At 39.6% G+C, this 20,581-nt stretch overlaps 4 protein-coding genes across 4 annotated transcripts; 2 read left to right on the forward strand and 2 right to left on the reverse strand.

The window, feature by feature from the left end:
- The first annotated feature begins 1,447 nt into the window (after positions 1–1,447).
- Positions 1,448–6,364, forward strand: ASPZODRAFT_137493 (hypothetical protein). The gene is made up of 3 exons (XM_022724342.1): positions 1,448–3,213; positions 3,311–5,324; positions 5,415–6,364. Exons 1-3 carry the CDS (start codon positions 1,471–1,473, stop codon positions 6,083–6,085), a joined length of 4,428 nt encoding a protein of 1,475 aa, XP_022576617.1. The 5' UTR covers positions 1,448–1,470; the 3' UTR covers positions 6,086–6,364.
- A 1,106-nt stretch (positions 6,365–7,470) lies between these two features.
- ASPZODRAFT_137494 (hypothetical protein) lies at positions 7,471–9,502 on the reverse strand. Its single transcript, XM_022724343.1, has 5 exons — positions 9,047–9,502; positions 8,799–8,972; positions 8,274–8,733; positions 7,926–8,212; positions 7,471–7,870 (listed from the first exon to the last, which is right to left on the reverse strand). Exons 1-5 carry the CDS (start codon positions 9,471–9,473, stop codon positions 7,569–7,571), a joined length of 1,650 nt encoding a protein of 549 aa, XP_022576618.1. The 5' UTR covers positions 9,474–9,502; the 3' UTR covers positions 7,471–7,568.
- A 526-nt stretch (positions 9,503–10,028) lies between these two features.
- Positions 10,029–11,596, forward strand: ASPZODRAFT_137495 (hypothetical protein). Its single transcript, XM_022724344.1, has 8 exons — positions 10,029–10,251; positions 10,312–10,331; positions 10,384–10,420; positions 10,477–10,544; positions 10,596–10,663; positions 10,725–11,009; positions 11,062–11,157; positions 11,226–11,596. Exons 1-8 carry the CDS (start codon positions 10,059–10,061, stop codon positions 11,572–11,574), a joined length of 1,116 nt encoding a protein of 371 aa, XP_022576619.1. The 5' UTR covers positions 10,029–10,058; the 3' UTR covers positions 11,575–11,596.
- A 345-nt stretch (positions 11,597–11,941) lies between these two features.
- On the reverse strand, positions 11,942–12,295 carry ASPZODRAFT_20797 (hypothetical protein; the record flags this gene model as incomplete). The annotated part of the gene is made up of 2 exons (XM_022727675.1): positions 11,942–11,975; positions 12,033–12,295. 2 exons carry the CDS (start codon positions 12,293–12,295, stop codon positions 11,942–11,944), a joined length of 297 nt encoding a protein of 98 aa, XP_022576620.1.
- Positions 12,296–20,581: the final 8,286 nt, after the last annotated feature.

Below are 20,581 nucleotides of genomic sequence, written 5' to 3' on the forward strand. Positions count from 1 at the left end.
GTATCTATCTTCTATACTTATGTTGTCTTTAAATGTCTCTGCCAGCCAAAAAGAGGTGCTTAAGGTCTGACAACATAATAATACAGCTCCTTCCCCTCCATGATGTGCTCAGATATTGTTTTAAGTGTATATATAAGAGGTCTAGCACTGTCCCCCAGGGCCTTGTCTTATTGATAAGATACTTGCCATCTAACCCTTCCCCTGAAAAATGGCATCTCCTGTCTCTACCCAAGTCAAATAGTTAATATGCATAATATAGACACTGAGCAGCACCTAGAGTACGACCTACTCTAAATATCAAGCTATCATAAATACCTGAAAGTGATTATCCAGAATACTTGGGATAAATTACTAGAAGAATAGCCTCATATAAGATCAAATAGTGGTTATTTAGCTATATATACTATACTTGAGTAGTTTAATATAAGTTTAATCCCTTTGCTCTTTCCGCTCTCCTCCTCGCTTAGCAGACCTTTGATATATATATATGGCATAGAGTGTGCTCAGCATAAAGGGCCATGACCTGAACTTGCTAATGATATACTAGAATCATCGGCCAAATACTGTTGCAGCTGCTGATCACCAGGATCCGGCCCTCTATGTGGCTGCTGGCACTGGAGCTGCTGTAGAGTATATTCATGATCGCGCTGGCCGGGGCCTAAGACATCAAGACCAGTAGATCAATATCGCCACCTCAGCCGGCTGGCCTGCCTTCGTCTTGATATACCTTGCCCGCCTGGTGGTTCTATCCAAAAATCATCTCTCTAGCCGAGTATAGATTCAAAAGCTCTATTATAAAATTTTATTTCTATGGATCCCTTAACTTTCTCCTGACTATTAGGGCTTGAAGTGGTTTTCATCATGTATAGCTTTGATTACCTTCACATATTTAAGAAATAAAAATAATAGCTTTTAAAAGAATAAAGTTCAAGCTACTACCACTCCAATCATTGCAACACTTTCTACTAGATATTCATATATAACTACTCAAATATATATATATATATATTCTATAGACTCTTTCTACTCAGTCATATTTCTAGACCCTGACTGTGATGGTTAACCCAACTCTAATTAATGGCATGTTGCACGGGCGGGCACTGTCCGGAATTCCCCGAATTCCCCGAGGGATGAATTTTCGAGATCCCAGAGTGTCTTCGACACCCAGAAATTAGATCATCGGACATTTGGTGAGACAGATAATCTAACTAGCACCATCATTATTCTGTCAGCAGAAGCACTGCATAGGAGTACAGTCTTATTGGCCAATCAGAGTGCCCCAATAAGTAAACAGAAAATCTAGCCCCATCGATTCGGTGATATTGCCTATTTATGGACTGCAGCTAACCGGATTGGAAAGTGCTCGGGGTTTAGATGAGCAAAGCCGAGACTAGGGAGCAAAACCGATAAGACGACCGTCACCCACTGTTTGAGTATTTTCACTCTCTTTCCACCCTCACCAGTATTAAAATGCTGCCTGAGCTGGACTTCCGCGCCGCCGTCGCGGCCACAGCGGCCCTCGCCCTGGGCGCGCTGCCTGCTGGGCGCCGGCTCATCAGCGCCCGGGGCGCGCTGCGCAAGCCGTCCCCGGCCCTGTACGAGGACGCCGACGGGACTGCCTCCCCCGAGGCCCTGGCGGCCTTCTCGAACCGCCGCCCCCTGATCGCCGTGTTTACCGCTGCCCTCGCCGGGCTGGGCGTCTCAGTCGCCCGGGGGACTCTGGCGGCCATCACCGCCCAGCACGCCCCCGTCCCCGTCCCCGTCCCCGACATGCTCCCGCTGCTGGCCTGGTTCCTGCTGCTGATCCCCATCGTGGACGCCGCCCGGGAGACCGACCCCGTCGCGCGCTTCCACCGCGCCCTCCTCACACTCCCTGCCGCGGGGCTGGTTGCTGTTGTCCTCCTGGCCGCCCTGCAGACCACGGGCAGCAATACCCCGCTATACACGCTCGACGCGGTGCAGCTGGCCCTGTTGGCGGGCGTGGTGGTCGCCCTGGGCTTCATCCAGCGCCGCCCGGCGGTGTCTGTGGCCGGGCGCCCCGTGGACGCCGAGCAGTCGAGCGCGCTGTGGGCGCGCCTGAGCTTTGCCTGGGCCGGGCCTGTCCTGCGCGCGGGCGCCGCGGAGCAGCTGGAGGCCAACAACATGCCCCTGCCGCCGCACAGCGTGCGTGTCGCGCAGACAACGGCCGTGTTCGACAGCCTGATTCTGAATGAGCGGCTGCCCCTGTGGGCTCGTCTGGGCTGGCGCTTCCGCTCGTCGCTGCTCATTCTGTGGATTGCCATTCTGGTCTCCAATTTCTTCGACGTCGCGCCGGCGTTTGCCACCCTGCAGCTGCTCAAGTACCTCGAGCGCCGCGAGCTCGACCCGGACACGGTCGACCGCCACGCCTGGATCTACGTGGTGTCCATCCTGGCGGCCACCGTCAGCTCCAAGTTTGTCGACACGCGGATTATGTGGTGGGGGGTGGGCAAGCTGGTTCTCCCGCTGCGGTCGACGCTGACGGGGGTCATGTACCGCAAGATGCTGCGGCGGCGGCTGGTTGAAGACGCCAACAACAAGGACAGCGACAACACGGATGAACCCGTTGGACCCCCGAAGCGAGGATCTCCGGGGGGGAAGCGGAAACCCGGGGACGAGGACGGCGCGCAGGATGTGGTCAACATGTTCGCCGTGGACTGCAACCAGATCGCCATGTTCGCCGTGCAGAGCTCGCAGTACATCAATCTTGCGGGCAAATTCAGTGTGACTGTCGTCTTCCTGTGGCTGTTGATGGGCTGGCAGTCGCTCGCGATGGGCCTGTTGGGCATCGCCGTGCTGTTCCCCATCAACCGCACCCTGGCGGCTCGCTATGGCCGCAAACAGAAGATCCTGATGCGCATCCGTGATCGCCGCGCAACCATCGCATCGGAAATGCTGCATGGCATCCGCCAGATCAAGTTTGGGGCCAGTGAAGACCAGTGGGCGGCGCAGCTGGGTGCTATCCGGGACGAAGAGCTGGCCGTGTTGTGGCAGACACGCTTGAACAACATCTACATGGCCGTCGCCTCCGAGTTCACCCCGGTGGTATTGACTGCATTCTCGCTCACGACATATGTCCTGGTCCATGGCTCCCTGGGGCCGGCGGTTGCCTTCACGGCCATCAGCGTCTTCCTCCAGCTGGAAGGGCTTGTCTCGGGACTTCCATTCCTACTCGTCATGTTCATCAACGCAAAGGTACCTTAACCCTATCCTTATCCTTAACCCTAAACCCTAAACCCTAAACCCTAACCCTAAACTTTGCCTATATGCTGCATTGTTGCTAATGAGATAGGTGAGCTGTGATCGAATTGATCGCTTCCTGCGCACACCCGACCGTCCGGTAGCCACGCATCCAGGCCCCTCCGTGGCCTTTCACAACGCCTCGCTGGCGTTTCCGACCAACAAGAAGAACGACAATGGCGACGACCGGTTCGTCCTGCGGGACGTCAATCTCAACTTCCCCCCCGGCAAGTTCAGCGTCATCTCCGGCCCAACGGGAAGCGGCAAGTCCTTGCTTCTGGCCGCCATCCTCGGCGAGGCAGACGTGCTCGCGGGCGCAGTCCATGTGCCCCCTACCGCCGGGGCGGGGATGGCGTTTGTTGCGCAGTCGCCCTGGCTTGAGAACGCGACAGTCCGTGATAACATCCTGTTTGGCGCCGAGTTCGATGCCGCCCGCTACGGCAAGACCGTCGCAGCCTGTGCGCTGCTGCCGGATCTCGCCATGTTCCCAGACGGAGATGATACCGTCATCGGCACGCAGGGCGTCACTCTCAGCGGCGGGCAAAAGTGGCGGGTCTCTCTAGCCCGCGCCTTGTATTCCCGGGCAAGCGTGTTGGTGCTTGATGATGTGTTTAGTGCCCTGGACGCCCATGTCGGGCGCCATGTGCTTGACAATGCACTGTATGGTGAACTCGCGCAGGGCCGCACGCGCATCCTGGCCACACACCACGCCTCCATGTGTCGCCCGGCATACTCGGTCAGATTGGCAGACGGCCGGGTTGAGTTTGCCGGTGTCGAGCTCGAGGAGAAAGAAGAGATTCAAGATGATCAAGAGGATACCGGACCGGCCTTCACCCAGTCGAAAAAGGTCGAGGCAGACGTCGAAACACGCAGCAAAGGGCGCATCGCCGCGGCCATCTACAAGGGATACCTGGGAGCCTCGGGGGGTCCGCTCATGCTGCTGCTCATCGTGATCTTGTTTGCCCTGTCGCAGACCTTTGTGCTGGGCCGGACATACTGGGTGCGCATCTGGGCCAACGCAGGCCAGGAAGCGTCGCCGAGAACGTTCAACATGCATACTCTCCAGACTCTGATGATGCCGAATGATCATACGGTCCAGGCTGCCTCCTCGCACAGCGTGTGGTTCTACTTGGGCGTGTACTGCGCCATCTCCGGCGTCTCGGTGGCAGTCACCATCGCCCGGCTGGCATGTGTGTATACAGCCTCGCTGCGGGCCTCGCGCAAGATCTTCATGCAGATGCTCCATTCCATCCTGCACGCCCCCCTCCGTTGGCTCGACACCGTCCCTGCAGGCCGTATTCTGAACCGGTTCACGGGCGACTTCAACTCCATGGACACGGGCTTACCGCAGAGCTTCTATGCCCTGGCGGCAATGGGGTGGGAGCTGCTGGGTATCCTTGTTGCTGCCATCTTCGTGACGCCCTGGATGGCCATCGTGGCAGTGCTGTTGATCTCCCTCTGTGTGATGATTGCCCAGCGCTATATCGCCGCTGCACGATCCATCAAACGCATCGAGTCGATTTCCAAATCACCCGTCATCACCCATTTCTCCACCACGCTCCGCGGCCTGGCGACAATCCGGGCGTTCAATGAGACCGCCGCCTTCACAGACCGCATGTACACAATGATTGATCAGTATGCCGCCTGTACATGGCACGACGCCCTGCTTCGGGGCTGGTTGATGCTGAGGGTTGGCTTCACGTCGGCCCTGTTGGCCGTCACCACCGCCTTCTGCGTCGTCTCCATCCCGGGGGTCGATGCTGGGTTGGCAGGCTTTGCCCTTTCCTTTGCCCTGAACTTTAGCCAGGCCGTGGGCCGCAGCATTCGTGTTGCCACAATGGCCGAGTTGGACATGAATGCCGCCGAGCGGATCCTTGAATACCGCGATATTGCCACGGAGCCGACAGATGGCGACCTTGTCCGGGCCAGTTGGCCAGAACACGGCCGCATACAAGTGCAGGGTCTTGAGGTTGGGTACGCAGAGGAACTGCCTACAATCCTCAAAGGGTTGACCTTCACTGCTGAGGCGCGACAGCGGATCGGTGTCGTTGGACGGACGGGAGCTGGTAAGTGCTGGTCTCACCTTCGCCATGAATTCGCCATGACAGCTCGCCATGAGAATATTATAGAGTTCAGTGTTAACATGCTCACCATAGGCAAATCTACCCTATCGTTGGCGCTGTTCCGTCTCCTGCACGCCCGGCAGGGAAGTATTGTGATTGACGGGGTGGACATCAGCACCATCCGTCTTGATCTCCTGCGTTCTCGCCTCGCCATCATCCCGCAGGACCCGGTGCTCTTCTCCGGCACCATTCGTTCCAACCTCGACCCGCAGAGCAGATACAGCGACATGGAGCTGTACGATGCCCTGCGCCGGGTCCATCTCTTGCCCTCCACCGCACCGCAGTCTGACTCCGACTCGGGTACCCTCACTCCGAACGCGCAAGAGGCCGTCAACATCTTCCTCTCCCTAGACTCTCCGATTGCATTGGGCGGGAACAATCTCTCGCAGGGCCAGAAACAGCTGCTCTGCCTGGCGCGCGCGATCTTGACCCGCCCCAAGATTCTGATCATGGATGAGGCAACCTCGGCGGTTGACGGAGCCACAGATCAACTGATCCAGCGCTCCATCAGGGAGTCATTCATAGATACGACCCTCATTGTGGTGGCGCATAGGCTCAGCACAGTCATGGACTTTGACCGGATTCTGGTCATGCAGGACGGCGTCGCCGCGGAATTTGGCGTGCCTGAGGATCTGAAGCAGAAGGAAGGGGGTGTTTTTGCCTCGATGGTCCAGCAGCATGCGGGAGGGAATACTGGGCTGTAGCATGAATAGGTAAAAAACCAGAACTCAAGTTGGGCTGCCTTGGGTCAAACCGGTTACAAGTCTATTTCTTGAGTCGTCTTGTCCGAGTGGACAGTGGGCTCCTAGATTAGAAGAAGGGGAACATGGAGCAGCTCATGGTGAGGATGGCACTTTCAGAGTTGAGGCAAAGAGACAGCAAGCCGAAAGAGCATGTGCAGGAGAGGAACAGAAACCTGTATTTTATACTATGGCCAGGGAGCCAGCTTTACATTTAGAAAATGAAATTTTACTTAAAAGGATCATTGTTAGGTTAAGAGGCCCTATACTCTGTATTGTGCCTTATGATGTAGCCTGCCCATGCTTTGAGCTATCTATAATCATAACCTTAACCTAACCCTAGTATACCTATTCCATATTATCAAGAGGTTCTATCTGCTGTAGCCTAAGGTATCGCCTTGGCTTTTCAAGAGCTGCGCCCTGCTCTATTAGTGCTCTTAGCTAGACCTTATATCTATACTCTAGATGATTGATAGAATCACATCCTCCTGGTGTACAATCATATATTTAATCATGGATGTCGTCTTTCTATCATTAGGAATATAGAGTGCTTATCTATCAGTTAGCCCATATAATGCCTTTGCAGACCTAGTACAACAATACTTACTCCATCTGCCTGTCGGGGGCCACTGGTTCTGGCTTGGGGCTGGCCCATGGTCAGACTAACCTAACTAGACTAACGTCATAAACTTTAGTAACATGCCATATTTAGAAGAGACCCATAATCATCTAGATAATATTCTTTAATTTAGTCTATTCTTGTTAGTCTTTGAAATCCACTGCTATTCAGTGAGCTGCAGCTATATTAGGAATTATTTTAGATTAGTGACACTAGTCTTATGCCTTTAATCTAGCACTTATATAGATAACAGCACTTCAAGGTGGATGTAAGCAGGATAGAAAAGATATATATTTCAACACAGCTAAGCTAACAAAATACCTTAAAGACTAGGGAGATATAGTTCATGTCTTCTGAGTATTAAAGCGCATAGATAAATCTTTGTAAATATTAATAGGTTCTAGAGATAAGTGGGGGCAACAGCAACATCTTGCTGGCCACTTAAGCTAAGTATGAGTGACAACCTGTTCCTTACACCAGGTGGTTTCTCTTCTTGAGAGTCGCTCATACCCTTCATTGAAATCCTACAGTAATAGTCTGGATCAATTTAGAGGTGGATGTCGGGGAACTGTCCAAAGTTTAAAGACATACTTCCTACTTGGGACCCAGTCACTAACACAGTCAGGAAGAACCCTGCTTGTAGCCACAATATTGAGATATTTGTTTTCACTAGACAGAAGCCAATGTATATCAGGTAATGATGGTATACTTGAATTCTAGAACTTCATGACTGGTGAGGAGCTGCAATGAGTATCGGGCTCATATAAGTGTAAGTATATTATTTATATTGATTAAACTGCATAAGACAATTGCATGAGATGCCCCATATCAATCCTTGACTCTCTTTGAGAACACCAACTTTTGTGCTGGTGCACCTGCAATGAAGTGATCCTTGACGCGATGGAAATAATCGTGGGCATCAAAGTCCATCCCGGGGGGAAATGTGATGTCAAATTCACATGCCACACGGGCGACGACCGAGCGCAGCTCCATCATGGCCATATTCCGCCCGGCGCAGTTGAAGGGGCCGACAAGGAAAGGCATGTATGCGCCTTTGTTAAGAATCAATGCTGGCTGGGAATACCATCGTTCCGGGAGAAATTCTTTCGCGCGGACAAAGTTGCGCTCATCTAATATCCAGGTCAGAATCATCATTACCATTTATAAAAACAACAGAGAAATTACCTCTTGCCACCTGATATCCTGCAATGGAAATAATGGTATGGCCTGGAATGTACATATCTCCGATACGCATTCCCTGCGCGGGAGTCTCACGCTGCGAACCAAAAAACACCGACGGGTGAAGACGCATGCTTTCCTGGATCACCGCATCGAGCACAGGGCGAGATCGCGTACATTCAAAACTCGCGGTGGCGAAGATTGGGTCCATCTCATCGCGCAGTGCTTGAAGCCATTGCGGGTATAATGCTAGATTGACGAAGATGAATGTCAACGCCGTAGCCGTGGTGTCACTGTCCGATACACATTAACTCTGTTCAATCTAGTATTTCTCTTGCATCTTCATGTTCATACCTTCCAGCACCCACAATCAAGCGGCATTCTGAGTTGAGTAGAGAGCGCCCGCTGCGGGTGTCGTCAGTATTATCCAAGAGGTGACCGAAGAGATCTGGTTGCGGATCTCGTTTCTTCTTGCGGAGCTCTACAAGCCCCTCGGAGTATTCGTTCCATTGGCGCATGGGCCCAATTGCCCAGGAGAAGGTGGTCAACATCCCCATCAACCAGGGCACATGCAGCAGAAGCCCGATGGCGTCCACCCCGTTCTGGATATTGTTCAGCACCGAGTTTGCGACGGCATTGGAGTCCCCTTGGATAAACCCCATCGGGTCCCCAAACGCCAGCGCACTCATAACGTCGTAGCTGTAATGGATACAGACCTCATTCACCAAGATCGGGCCCTTGGCGCCATCCCGGGCAATGCGAGAGAGCAATTGACTCGTAAACTCCTCGATGCGAGGGGCATAATCGGCCAGCGCTGCACAGTGAGCAATAATTCTCATCCGATAGATTTCCGTCCATCGTCTAGAAGCTCCTACTTACACTGTTTGAATGCGAGATCCCAGATCTTACGGCGCTGTCGGTGAAATGCGTGATCCCGGGTTGTACTGACCGACGTTTCCATCGAGTCGTAAAAGGGGCCTTTTCCCGTGACAGACGCAAATCCCAGGATCGGCGTGATGGCGGCCGAATCGAAAATTACAAGCTCGCGAGGGCCTATCCATCCAATCAATTGATGAATTCAAAGATCCAGTAAATTTCAATTAATGAATCACAAGGAAAAAGCCTACCTGTACGCACGTAGTCGCCGTATTGTTGCTGCAACTGATCCAGAATCCGATACCATCCACACTTGGTCTCCAGGACCTTATTCAAGGCCCAGAATTTGCTGAGTCTGGCCCCGAACGGACCAGGGAATTTGCGCAGGGGATGCAGGAACGCACGATAGATCAGAATACTCACACACAGTGAGAGCACCAGGCACCACCACGCGAGCCCCGCGACAATCAGCGCCCATGGGAGGTTGGCATTGTACTCTGCGCTCAGGCTGGGGAGGGCCAAGGCAAGGAGAAAATATGCGACGATGAACGACGCGCCCGTCGACACCGGCCGTTTGTCGACCTCGACTCTTTTGAAAAGGAACAGATGGAGAGCGACGCCGGTGACGCTGGCAGTAGCCAGGATGGTGGGAGTGAGGGAGGTCTGGAGGTCGGCCATTGGGCGAGTATCTGCCCCTCCTGAGCTGGTCATTGTGTTACAAATCCAGTCGACAGGGAGGGATAACTAATAAATAGCCTGTGATTCCTGTCCCCCAGCCAATCCATGCTAAACTAGTTAGCGTGGCTACCTGACAGCCGGTATTTTATTATAGGCCACACTTGCCGTGTTTTCCCGGCACTAGCCTAGAGCCTAGTGAGTGCGGACTCTGTGCCCCGTAATTAGTGACTCGCTAGTGAGTTGACTAGTATGAAGCATAAGTACCTAAATACCTACTTCAGGCTTGGCGCACCCGTCTCTGATGGTCGATTGTCTGGGATAGATTAATTCCTAGGAATGGAGTAATTATCGGTTCATAGTGAGCCACTGCCATGGCTTTGGCACTACGCGGGACTCCGTACCTTTCGATCGGCATTGCTTCCCCACAAGGGAACCACTATCTGTCAACAAAAACGATGCGTTCCCTCTGTAAATACTACTGCGTACTCGGCATATTTAACCTTGAGTGATTCCTGTCTATTATTTAAGCAGTTTCTTAAATCTATTTCTATTAAATTTTCCTTCAAGCCACTGCTTATATTGACGATGGCGTCTACCTCCACTGTTGGCGCCATGGCGCCCCCAGCGGGGGTTACCGCGGACTTTTCCCTCACCCGAACGACACTGCAGGAGAAGTTTATTCTAGTCTATTCCATCACATTTGGGCTGGCATGCTTTCTTCTCTTGCTACGATTATATACGCGTGTGTTTGTTGTTCGCTCAGTGGGACTTGATGATTGTATATCTCACATATTATTATTATTGTCATTGCGGTCTTGCTAATTGATATTATTGACAGACTTTGTGGTGGGCTCTGTAGTGAGATTACTACTGCCTATATAATCTATATAGTGATTACTCATATAATCAGGTATTTTCAGCTGGTTTCTTTGGGCTATGTGTTGAATGTGAGTCATGTTCTGCCCTCTAGATACTAGCCACAAACCAACTAGTCTTATTCCAGCAATGAAGTATGGATTTGGAAGACATCTTTGGAATGTGTCTGTTGCTTCTCTTGAAATATATTTAAAGGTAGCTCTATTGTCCTCTTCTATTCTATTCCATCTGCCGCTAATGTTCTAGTATTTAATACCTATTGTGATCACCTACACCTGGACGCCATTCTGCACAAAGCTCTCTATCCTATTACTGTATGTGATAGCTCGGTTTAAGCTGGTTAGAAAAGGCCGAGTTTAGACTAAACCCCCTTAGGTATCATCGACTCAACCCAACCCCCAAATTTCGGTATTGCATATATGCCCTCATCTTCATTATTACCGGTTACACCCTCGCCACGACATTCGCAACAGCCGCAGGTTGCAACCCCACACATTCCGATCAGACGCCCTGCATCAACAGCCTGGCGCTGTGGTTGGCGATCTTGAATATTGCCACTGATTTTCTGATGCTCTTCCTGCCCATTCCTATGCTTTGGACGCTGCATTTGCCGGTGATGCAGAAAGCGACTTTGGCTTTGATTTTTGCCATTGGATCAACGTAAGTCACACAGACAGACAGACAGACTGGAAAATGTGCTCAAAAATCTTAGTTCTGTGGTCACCAGCATTATCCGGATCACATATATCATGGAAATTTTGCACAAGGCGGATTTCACCTGGTCAGAAGCCACGGTGTGTGTCTGGTCGTATGATATTCAATATTTCATAAGATAATATTTGACAATGATTTTAAGATCCCAAGCTGACCGTTCAGAGCCATCGAGTTGAATTTTGGGGTGATGTGCAACTGTCTCGCCGTCCTTAAACCGTTTGTGCGCACACACCTTCCCATGTTGTTTCCCTCGACCCCCACCGACGAAGAGGACCGATATCCTCGTTCCCATTCCGGCGCCCGTCGGAAAGCGGATCGCGCCGGATCGCATCCATTGTCGTCTCTGGATAAGATCAACCGCTCAACCGAACATGACCATGGGGAATCCTCAGACCCGCCTGTGTATCAGACGCACCACGGGATAGTTGTCACCAATAGCTACCGGGTCGAGGCAAACCGCGGGGATACGGAGAGCACCAAGAACTTCTTAGGTTCCACAGCTCAAGAATGAATAAACCTGGAGTTTGTTCCTGGAGTTGGATCAACATTTGTACACTATTGTACGATATGTTAGTTATAGATTTATGGATGTCATATCTAATGAACTAGATCATGCAGGATGTAGACAGCAGTAAGCGCCTAGCCTTTAAAATGTGCTGTCTCCTAAGTCAGCATAGTGTTATGACAGTAGCCACATTAAACTGTCAAAAATACAGCTTAAGCGCTACAAGACTTTAAATATTCAACCTAACTACTATATATCAATTATAAGGTATTTCAAATAGACACTTATTCAATAGACAGCAGAGTAGTTGAATGGTTAGAAAGTATCTTCACATCAAACAGCTGGACTCCCCTTCTCTGAACCCCTGTAAGATCTATAGACTGGCATGGCCGTCACCACAGCAGTTACTATGAACAACAACCATTCGAGCCCTCTAAACACCGTCGCCGCGATCGGCGACCTACACGTCCCCTTTTCCCTGTGAACAAGTGTCGGGTGCAATTTGCATAGCCACGGCAATAAAGCCCGCCAGCCGCGAAAGGACAGCCACCATCTTCACCGCGGCGTGCGTAGAACTGATGCACACACAATTGATCAGACTGATTTGCGCAAGCGAGAACGGTCCACCCGGCGCAAAACAGAGAAAGCCCCATGCATCGGAGACGCCTTCGTACGCGGAGAGATTGCCGTAGTTGAATTTTACGTGGATGGTGTGGCTGTGGAACATATGGATGGCTGCGGCTTAGTGATGAGAAATATATTAACTGTCGACATATAGTTTTGACCATAGCCGTCTGCGCCCCTGATGAGGATTGCGAAAAGGAGCTGCAGCGCCCGCAGGACATAACCGAGTGTTTTGTTCGTGTTTGATGTAGTATTTAAGAATAGTATATAACTTTAACAAATCCTATATGTATTTAGGGCCAATAGTATCATATTCCTATATGATTCATATACTCTCCAGCATATCTGACGTCAGTCAGGCCAGATATATTAAGTAAATAAAAATTAGAGTATAATACTAACTATATTAGATTTAGCTAATTAAATAATAGTATAAATATATATAAATTATCCTAATTAGTAGCCTTAAGATTATCCTTTTCTATAATATATCTCTCTAGTATTATTTTAACTCTATTATTATCTTTATTATCTTAATATCCTCTATATTAAGTATTTTAATAAATCTTGAATATTATAGGCTTATTAATATCTTTATAAAGCTATTTATAGATATATAAGCTATTAAGATTTATTAAATCTATTAGACTGGCTATACCTGACCTAGAGAACCCAACTGTAAGCAGTGACCTTACACTACTAGGGGTGGATAGGCAAGATGTCGGCACAACTGGATAACAATAAGGTCTAGGGATATAAAGAGTCTATAATAAATCTAATAAGAGAATAAGATAAAGTGCTTAAGGTTCTATTTTATCTAGGGGGGATAGTATATATCTTAACTTTAAGTAAGATACTTAATAAGTGCCTAACTAATACCTAATATTAACTAATAGTTATATAGTATATTTAGTTAGATAACTTATAGAGTAGTATTAGTACTAGTCTTATAATTATTCCCCCTCTTTAAGAGGCTTAGCCCTAAGCTATTATAAAAGTAAATAAAAAATAGCTATTTTTATAAGTAGACTTTAATTAAATATTATATAAATATAGCATTAAATATAAGAGTTTATTAATAAAAAAATAAAGGGTATAAGTAAGAGTTAAATATATTAAGAGAGGGGTATTTCTAAGGGTTAAGTAAATAAAATAGAGTCTATATTTATTAATTATTAAAGTATAAATATTATTACCTTATATAATTTAATTCTTATTTCTTAGCTTCTTAATAAGGTCTCTTAGTATATATAGCCCCTTTTTCTTAATAATAATAAGATATTAAGAGCTAATTAGGTGGCGCAGGTTTAATTCCTTCTTATCTATATCTTAATAAGTTATCTTAATAACTATTCCCTTATTTTACTAATCTCTTAGTAGTATATAATAATAACCTATAAAATAAATATCTACTTTCTATTAATCTATTATTTTCTAATAGTTTTAGTATATAGTGGCTACTAATAATAAGAAGATAATATCTTATTTTACCCCTTATTCTATTTCCTTAACTTTAATATTATATCTATTTAGTAATAACTTAAAGGAGATAAATAATATCTCTTTAGCTTATTTAATATAGGAGGCTACTCTTCTTAATAATAAAATTTTTAAGAAGGCGCCCTCTACTTATTATACCTAGCTTTTTAATAACTTATTTAAGTTTATTTATAGTAGCTATTTTACCTCTAGCCTAAAGCTAGTTAAGTTTAAGATTATAAAGGCTACCTAAGATATAAATATATATATAGCTACCCTTATTTAAGGAGGTATATTTAATACTTTTAATTAGCTCTAATATATATACTATATTAATACTATAAATATAGAGTACTCTATCTAGTATATCTATTCTATATTAATAAGTATTTAGTATCTTTATTATACTATAGATAATACTATTTATATAGTAAACTATATCTAAGGCAATATCTTTAACTAAAAAGCATAATATCTTTATAGAGTCTCTACTACTCTTAATATTTTAAATATAGCTATAATAGTTACTTTTTAGTTAAATATCTATACTTAGAAGGCTAATATAGATACTTATTAGTATTAACTTTAATTAGTAGTAGTAATAAGTTAACTCTTTATTATTAATATAACTTTAGTAGCTTTTATTTTAGTAATATTAATATCTATATTTTAGCTACTTCTAGTTACTTTATAGAATATTATAGTAGTGGTTTAAGAGCTTATAATAATTATAATAGAGGTAAAGAATCTATTAAATAGTAAGTTATAGGCTAAGAGAATATAGGCTTAATATTTTCTTAATATAAATAATAATTATACTTATAATAGTAATTTTTTTTAATTATAAATAATTTTCTTAAGATATTATTAATAAACCTTTAAATCTATAAGAAAAAAGAGGAAGATTTATACTAATAAGTAGATAAGTTCTTATTCCCTTAGTATCTATAATACCTAAAGAAAACCTAATAGGAAAAAACTTTAGGTTTATTTAGGACGCCCTTATTAGGGTATAGACTTTAAAAAAGAGTTCTTTTTTAAGAAGTCTTTTAATATCTTTTAAGTATTCTTTAGGTCCTCTCTAGACTATTAGGATATCTTATATAATAAGTATCTTTTCTATATAATTAAGTATTATATCTCTTTATTCTTATTAATTTAATAGTTTAAGATTTTATCTACTTCTTACTCCTTCTTACCTTCTACTTTAATTAACTATAGTAGAGGCTTATTATAACTATTATATTAATAATATAACTTTAGCTTAAATATATAAAAGATAGAGTAAATCCTTCTATAAGTCTTAAATAAATATAGGTAGTATACCTACTTACTTATTACCTCTATAATAAAAAAGGGCCCTAAGTAATAATTATTAAGCTTTTTAGAAGGTTATAAGGACTTAATATTAATACTAGTAATAAATATCTTTTAATCTATTATATAGTATATAGGTTATTACTTCTAATTATAATATTTTATTTAAGACTTTTATACTTTTTTTAGGTAAGTCTTTAATAACTATTTAATAATTATTATAGTTACTAATTATTCTTTAATTAACTTAAGCTAAATCTCTCTCTTAAATAGGCTGCTTAGTATCTCTATATAATATCTATATAGTATATATATTAGAGTAATATTAGTAGAGGTATATTTAGAGTTATTATAAGTAAAAGCTGCTATAAATAATAAAGAGCTCTAGTTATTTTATTAGTAATCTCTAAAGATATAAAGATATTCTTTTAAGACTTAGTTCTATTATTTTATCTAGTTATTAGTCTATAAGTAAAAGGCTATACTTAGTAGACATCTAGTCCTTATAATATTATAAAATATAGTCTAATAGTAACTAGTAAAAAGGGATCCTTAGTCTAATATAATAAAGAAAGGTGCTCTATAGGTTATAATAATTTAATTAAATATAAGATCTACTAATTTCTCTATATTTATTATACCCTTAGCTAGAATATATAGGGAGTATTTAGTATATCTATTAATAATAACTAGAATAATATTATATATATAGTTATTAATCTTATTCTTTAATAGGGGAAGCCTTATAATAAAATCTATAGAGATACTCTACTATAGCCTTCTAGCCACTAATAATAAAGATAATTATCTAGCTGACTTAGTTCTAAGTATCTTTATAACTTAATATATATAATATATTTATATATACTCTTTAATATTATAATATAAGATTAATTAATAGTACTTCTAGCTAATTAATTTAAGTATTTTCTATACTCTTAAATACTTTATAAAGGGGTTATTATAGTGGAGTTATAGAAGTTTCTACTTAACTACTAAATTAAGGAGTATAATAATAGATTTATACTTATAGAGGAGGTCTTTATCTTTTATACTTTATCTCTTTTTATAAGTTACTTATACTATACTAAATACCTTAAAAGATTATAGAGTTAACTATATAAAGGTATCTCTCTACTATAACTCTATAAGAAGCTACTTAAGGTTAGTTATTAATTTATTTAAAGAATTCTTATAATTAGCTACTTTCTTAATTAATATTCTTAATATTAGGAGTCTTAGGTACTCTAGTCTTTATATCTATATCCCCTAGAGAATACTCTTACCCCCTTATAGGTATATTTATTATAAATTAAGCTATAGCTTATATTATAATATTAATAATATACTAATATCCTTTTCTCTAAAGGTTAGCTTATAGTCTTAATAGTATAATAAAGCATCTACTAGGTTTATCTTCTTTAGCTTATATTTAATATAGAAGTTATATAAAGCTAATAATTCTATCTAATATACCTAGTATATAGTTAATATCTTTATAATAAAGAAGTATCTTAAATTAGTATAATTAGTCTATACCTATATAAGATACTTAGAGCCTTTAAGGTAGTAATATTAAGTCTTAAATATCTTAATAATAGCTAGGAGCTCCTAATTATAGGTATTATATTATTATTTAATATTATTTAGCTTTTAAGAGTAAAAAGCTATAAGATATTATATACTTATTTTTATCTTAAGTTCCCCTTTAGTATCTTCTAATTATAATAAAATTATAATAATTATAAATCTAGATATATTAGTTACTAGATATAGTTTCTATTTTAAATTAAAATAAGTTAGAATAAGTAGATCTATAAAGGCTTCTTTAAGCTTATTAAATATCTTTCTTATAATAAGTATTAATATAAAAGCTTATATTAGCTTCTCCTTCTTTATTTCTTAGGTAAGATTAGTAAGGGGTACTATTAGGTTAAAATATTAGTCTATAAATTAATAAAAGTATCCTATAAACCCTAAGAAGACTTATAGGTTATAGAATATTTATAGTTTAGGCTATTTCTTAATAGTATTAATATAAGCTAGGTCTATTTTAAAGCTATCTTAGCCTATAATAAAGCTAAAGAATTTTAGCTCTAATTTATAGAATTTATACTTAAATAGCTTAATATATAGGTTATAAATATATAGTTAATATAATATTTAATTAATATAGTTAATATATTCCTCTTCTAATTCTAAGAAGAGGAGGATATTATCTAGGTAAATTATATAGAAAATATCTAAGATTCTATATATAGCTTTATTAATATAGGATTAAAAAGTAGCTAGTATATTAGTAAGTCTAAAGGATATTATTAAATATTTATATTAATTATAATAGATATAAAAGAAAGTCTTCTACTTATTATCTTTATAAATATAGATCTAATAATATATATTATATAGGTTAAGCTTAATAAAGAATTTTATACTTACTACTTAATTTATTAGCTTATTAATATATAGTAGAGAGTAATAGTCCTTTTTAATAATTATATTAAGAGCTTTATAATTAATATATAATTATAATATATTATCTAGTTTCTTTATAAAAAGGATAGGTATGCTAATAAGGCTAATTAAAGACTAAATCTAGCCTTATTATATCTTTTCTTAAAGATATTTATAAAGTATCTTTAATTTAGGGGCTAATAAGCTATATATAGCCCCCTAGAGGGGCAGCTTATTACCTATAAGTTTAATCTTATATTCTATAGTTCCTATAGAAAGAAGTCTTACCTTATACTCTAAAAAAATACTCTTATAGGCCTAATAAACTTTAGATAGATTAAAGGCCCTTATAAAGCCTAAAATAAGGTCTATAAATAAAAAGTAGATAATTTTATTATAAGAGAGCTTAATAAAATAGTTTATAAAATTAACCTTAATTTACTTAATAAACTACTTAAGATAATACTAGATTAAGATAGTAAAATTAATATATAAGTTAATATATACTAATTATATTTACTTTAATATAAGGTTATATCCCTATATATTAATAATATTATAAAGAATATTATATTACTCTACTTATCTTTAAGTATTCTAAATAAAGATTATTAAGGAAAATAAGCTAAAGTAAAAGGTAGTCTAACTATTAATAAACTTAATAAGTTCTAGATATTTATATATAAGACTTAAGTTATTAATAAGTAAGAAGTAATAAGAAATAAAGTCCTTTTATACACCACTATTTAATAGCACCTTTACTTTAATATACCTAGTTTTAAGAGTAACCTAAATATTAGTTATAATAAGGGATAATTAATTAGGATTACTTTCTTATATATAGGCTAAAACTAGTATATTAAGAAGTTTCTATTCTACTATAGTAGTATTAAAATTATTAATTATTCTTTTAGTATTAGCCTTTCCCTAACTTATCTTCTTCTTCTTTTTAGGGTAGTTTAGAGAAATATACTTAATCTTATTATAAATAAAGTAATATTCTTCTTTTATTTACTATTTATATTCCTCTAATAAGAGCTATTAAGAAGAATATTACCTCTTTATATCCTTTATAATATCCTCTTTTCTCTCTCTCTTCTAGGACTTCTTATACTGGTTGCTAGTACCTTTATTAAATATTAATATTATAATTATTAATAAATTATAACTAATAGCTTTATAGATAAATAATTTTATTCTTTATAAGCTACTTTATTCTAAATTCTTTAGTATATACTTCTTAGATTTAATAGTTAAGAGAAAGCTTATAATAAAGTTAATATTATAAAAAATAGTTAAATTTCTAGTAATCTCTTTATATAGCTTTAGTTTAATTATATATATAAAGAATTAGTTCTAAATAGGATCCTTAATAGTTACTTAACTTATAATAAATATCTATATAATATTCTTCTAATTACTAGAGAAATTTATAATACTTTAATTCTACTTTTACTATAGGTTCTAGAGTTTATTAAAGGTAATTAACCCTTTATTATAGTCTCCCTTATATTATTAGTATAGAAAGTTAAATAGTCTAGTTAAAATCTATAATTTAGAGTTATAATACTCTAGCTATTTTATCTTTATATTATTCTAGAGCTAATCTTTAGTATACTATATCTTACCCTCTTTTTTCTAGAAAGAGGATAGTTTAGCTTTTATATAAGCTAAAAGATTATATTTTTAGAGATAAAGCTTCTTTATAAATTTATTTATATAGAATTTAGGCTCTAGATATTTAATAGCCTCTATTAGTAAATATTATTTAATAGTATATAATATTTATTATAATACTTTATTATTTATAAGAGCTAGCTAAAGTATAGTATTTTAATACTTTTAATTAGTTATAAGTCTAGAGAGAGTTAATAGATTATTAAATAAATCTTTAAAAAGTTCTTAGGCTAACTATTCCTCTACTTAATTTATTAAGGTATTAGAAGGTACTTTAGGCCTCTCTATAATATAAGTTAATTTATTTATATTAGTATTTAGTTAATTAGTTATAGATGCCTTAGTGTTAGAGGTTACTTAAGAATAGTTAGATATCCTTAATAATTAATTTAATATTCTTAAGATAATAACTTATTACTAATATATTATTTACTCTAAGTTATTTTTAAGTATAAGTCCCTTATAGCCCTAGGATTTTTATATTAGATTAAAGTTGCTTTAATTTAATATATGGAGAAAATACTTTAAATTATAAATAGTAACCTTATACTATTAGGGGTAGATAGATAAGATATTAATATAACTAGATAATAGTAAGATCTAGAGATATAAGGAGTCTATAGTAAGTCTAATAAGAGAATAAGATAAAGTACTTAAGGTTCTATTTTATCTAGAGGGGATAATATATATCTTAACTTTAAGTAGAGTACTTAATAGGTGCCTAACTAATGCCTAATGTCGACTAATAGTTGTATAGTATGCTTAGTTAGATGGCTTGTAGGGCGGCGTCGGTGCCGGCCTTACACCAACCCAACCTGACCCGACCCGCGCCTGGGTTGGGTATAGGTTTACTAATTAGAACCCATAGGTATACCTATTAGGCATTATACTCACTTATTAGGTATAAGTATACCTATTAGGTTATAGGTTAGATTAGGTTTAAATCTATAGATATAATAAATTACTATAATATATTAAATACTAAAGTCTAACCTAGTTAAATTTATATATATAATAGGATATCATACTATATAATATAAATTATTATATAATATATTAATAAGTAGAAGAGTAATTAATTAACTAACTAATATTAAATAATTTAACTAAAGTTAATTTTCTAGATTAAAGCTATTATAAAGCTTATAATAATAATCTTAAGAAGATTAATATTAATTTAATTATTAATAATATAGTTAAACTAATTAAACTACTTCTTATTCTTTTTTTAGCTTATTTTTCTTTAACTCCTTTTTCTTTAGCTTATTTTTCTTTAGTTTATTCTTCTTTAGCTTATTTTTCTTTAGCTTATTCTTTTTTAATTTATTCTTCTTCTCTTTATTATCTTCTTTATTATTAATATAATAAAAGGAAAGTATATCCTCCTTATCTTAATCCCTAAAACTTAAACTAGTCTTATTAAATCCTTCTTAATATTTTTACTTAAGTTAAAATTACTTTA

This window comes from Penicilliopsis zonata (assembly GCF_001890105.1).
Source record: "Penicilliopsis zonata CBS 506.65 unplaced genomic scaffold ASPZOscaffold_40, whole genome shotgun sequence".
In the NCBI taxonomy this organism is placed as follows: Eukaryota; Fungi; Ascomycota; class Eurotiomycetes; order Eurotiales; family Aspergillaceae; genus Penicilliopsis; species Penicilliopsis zonata.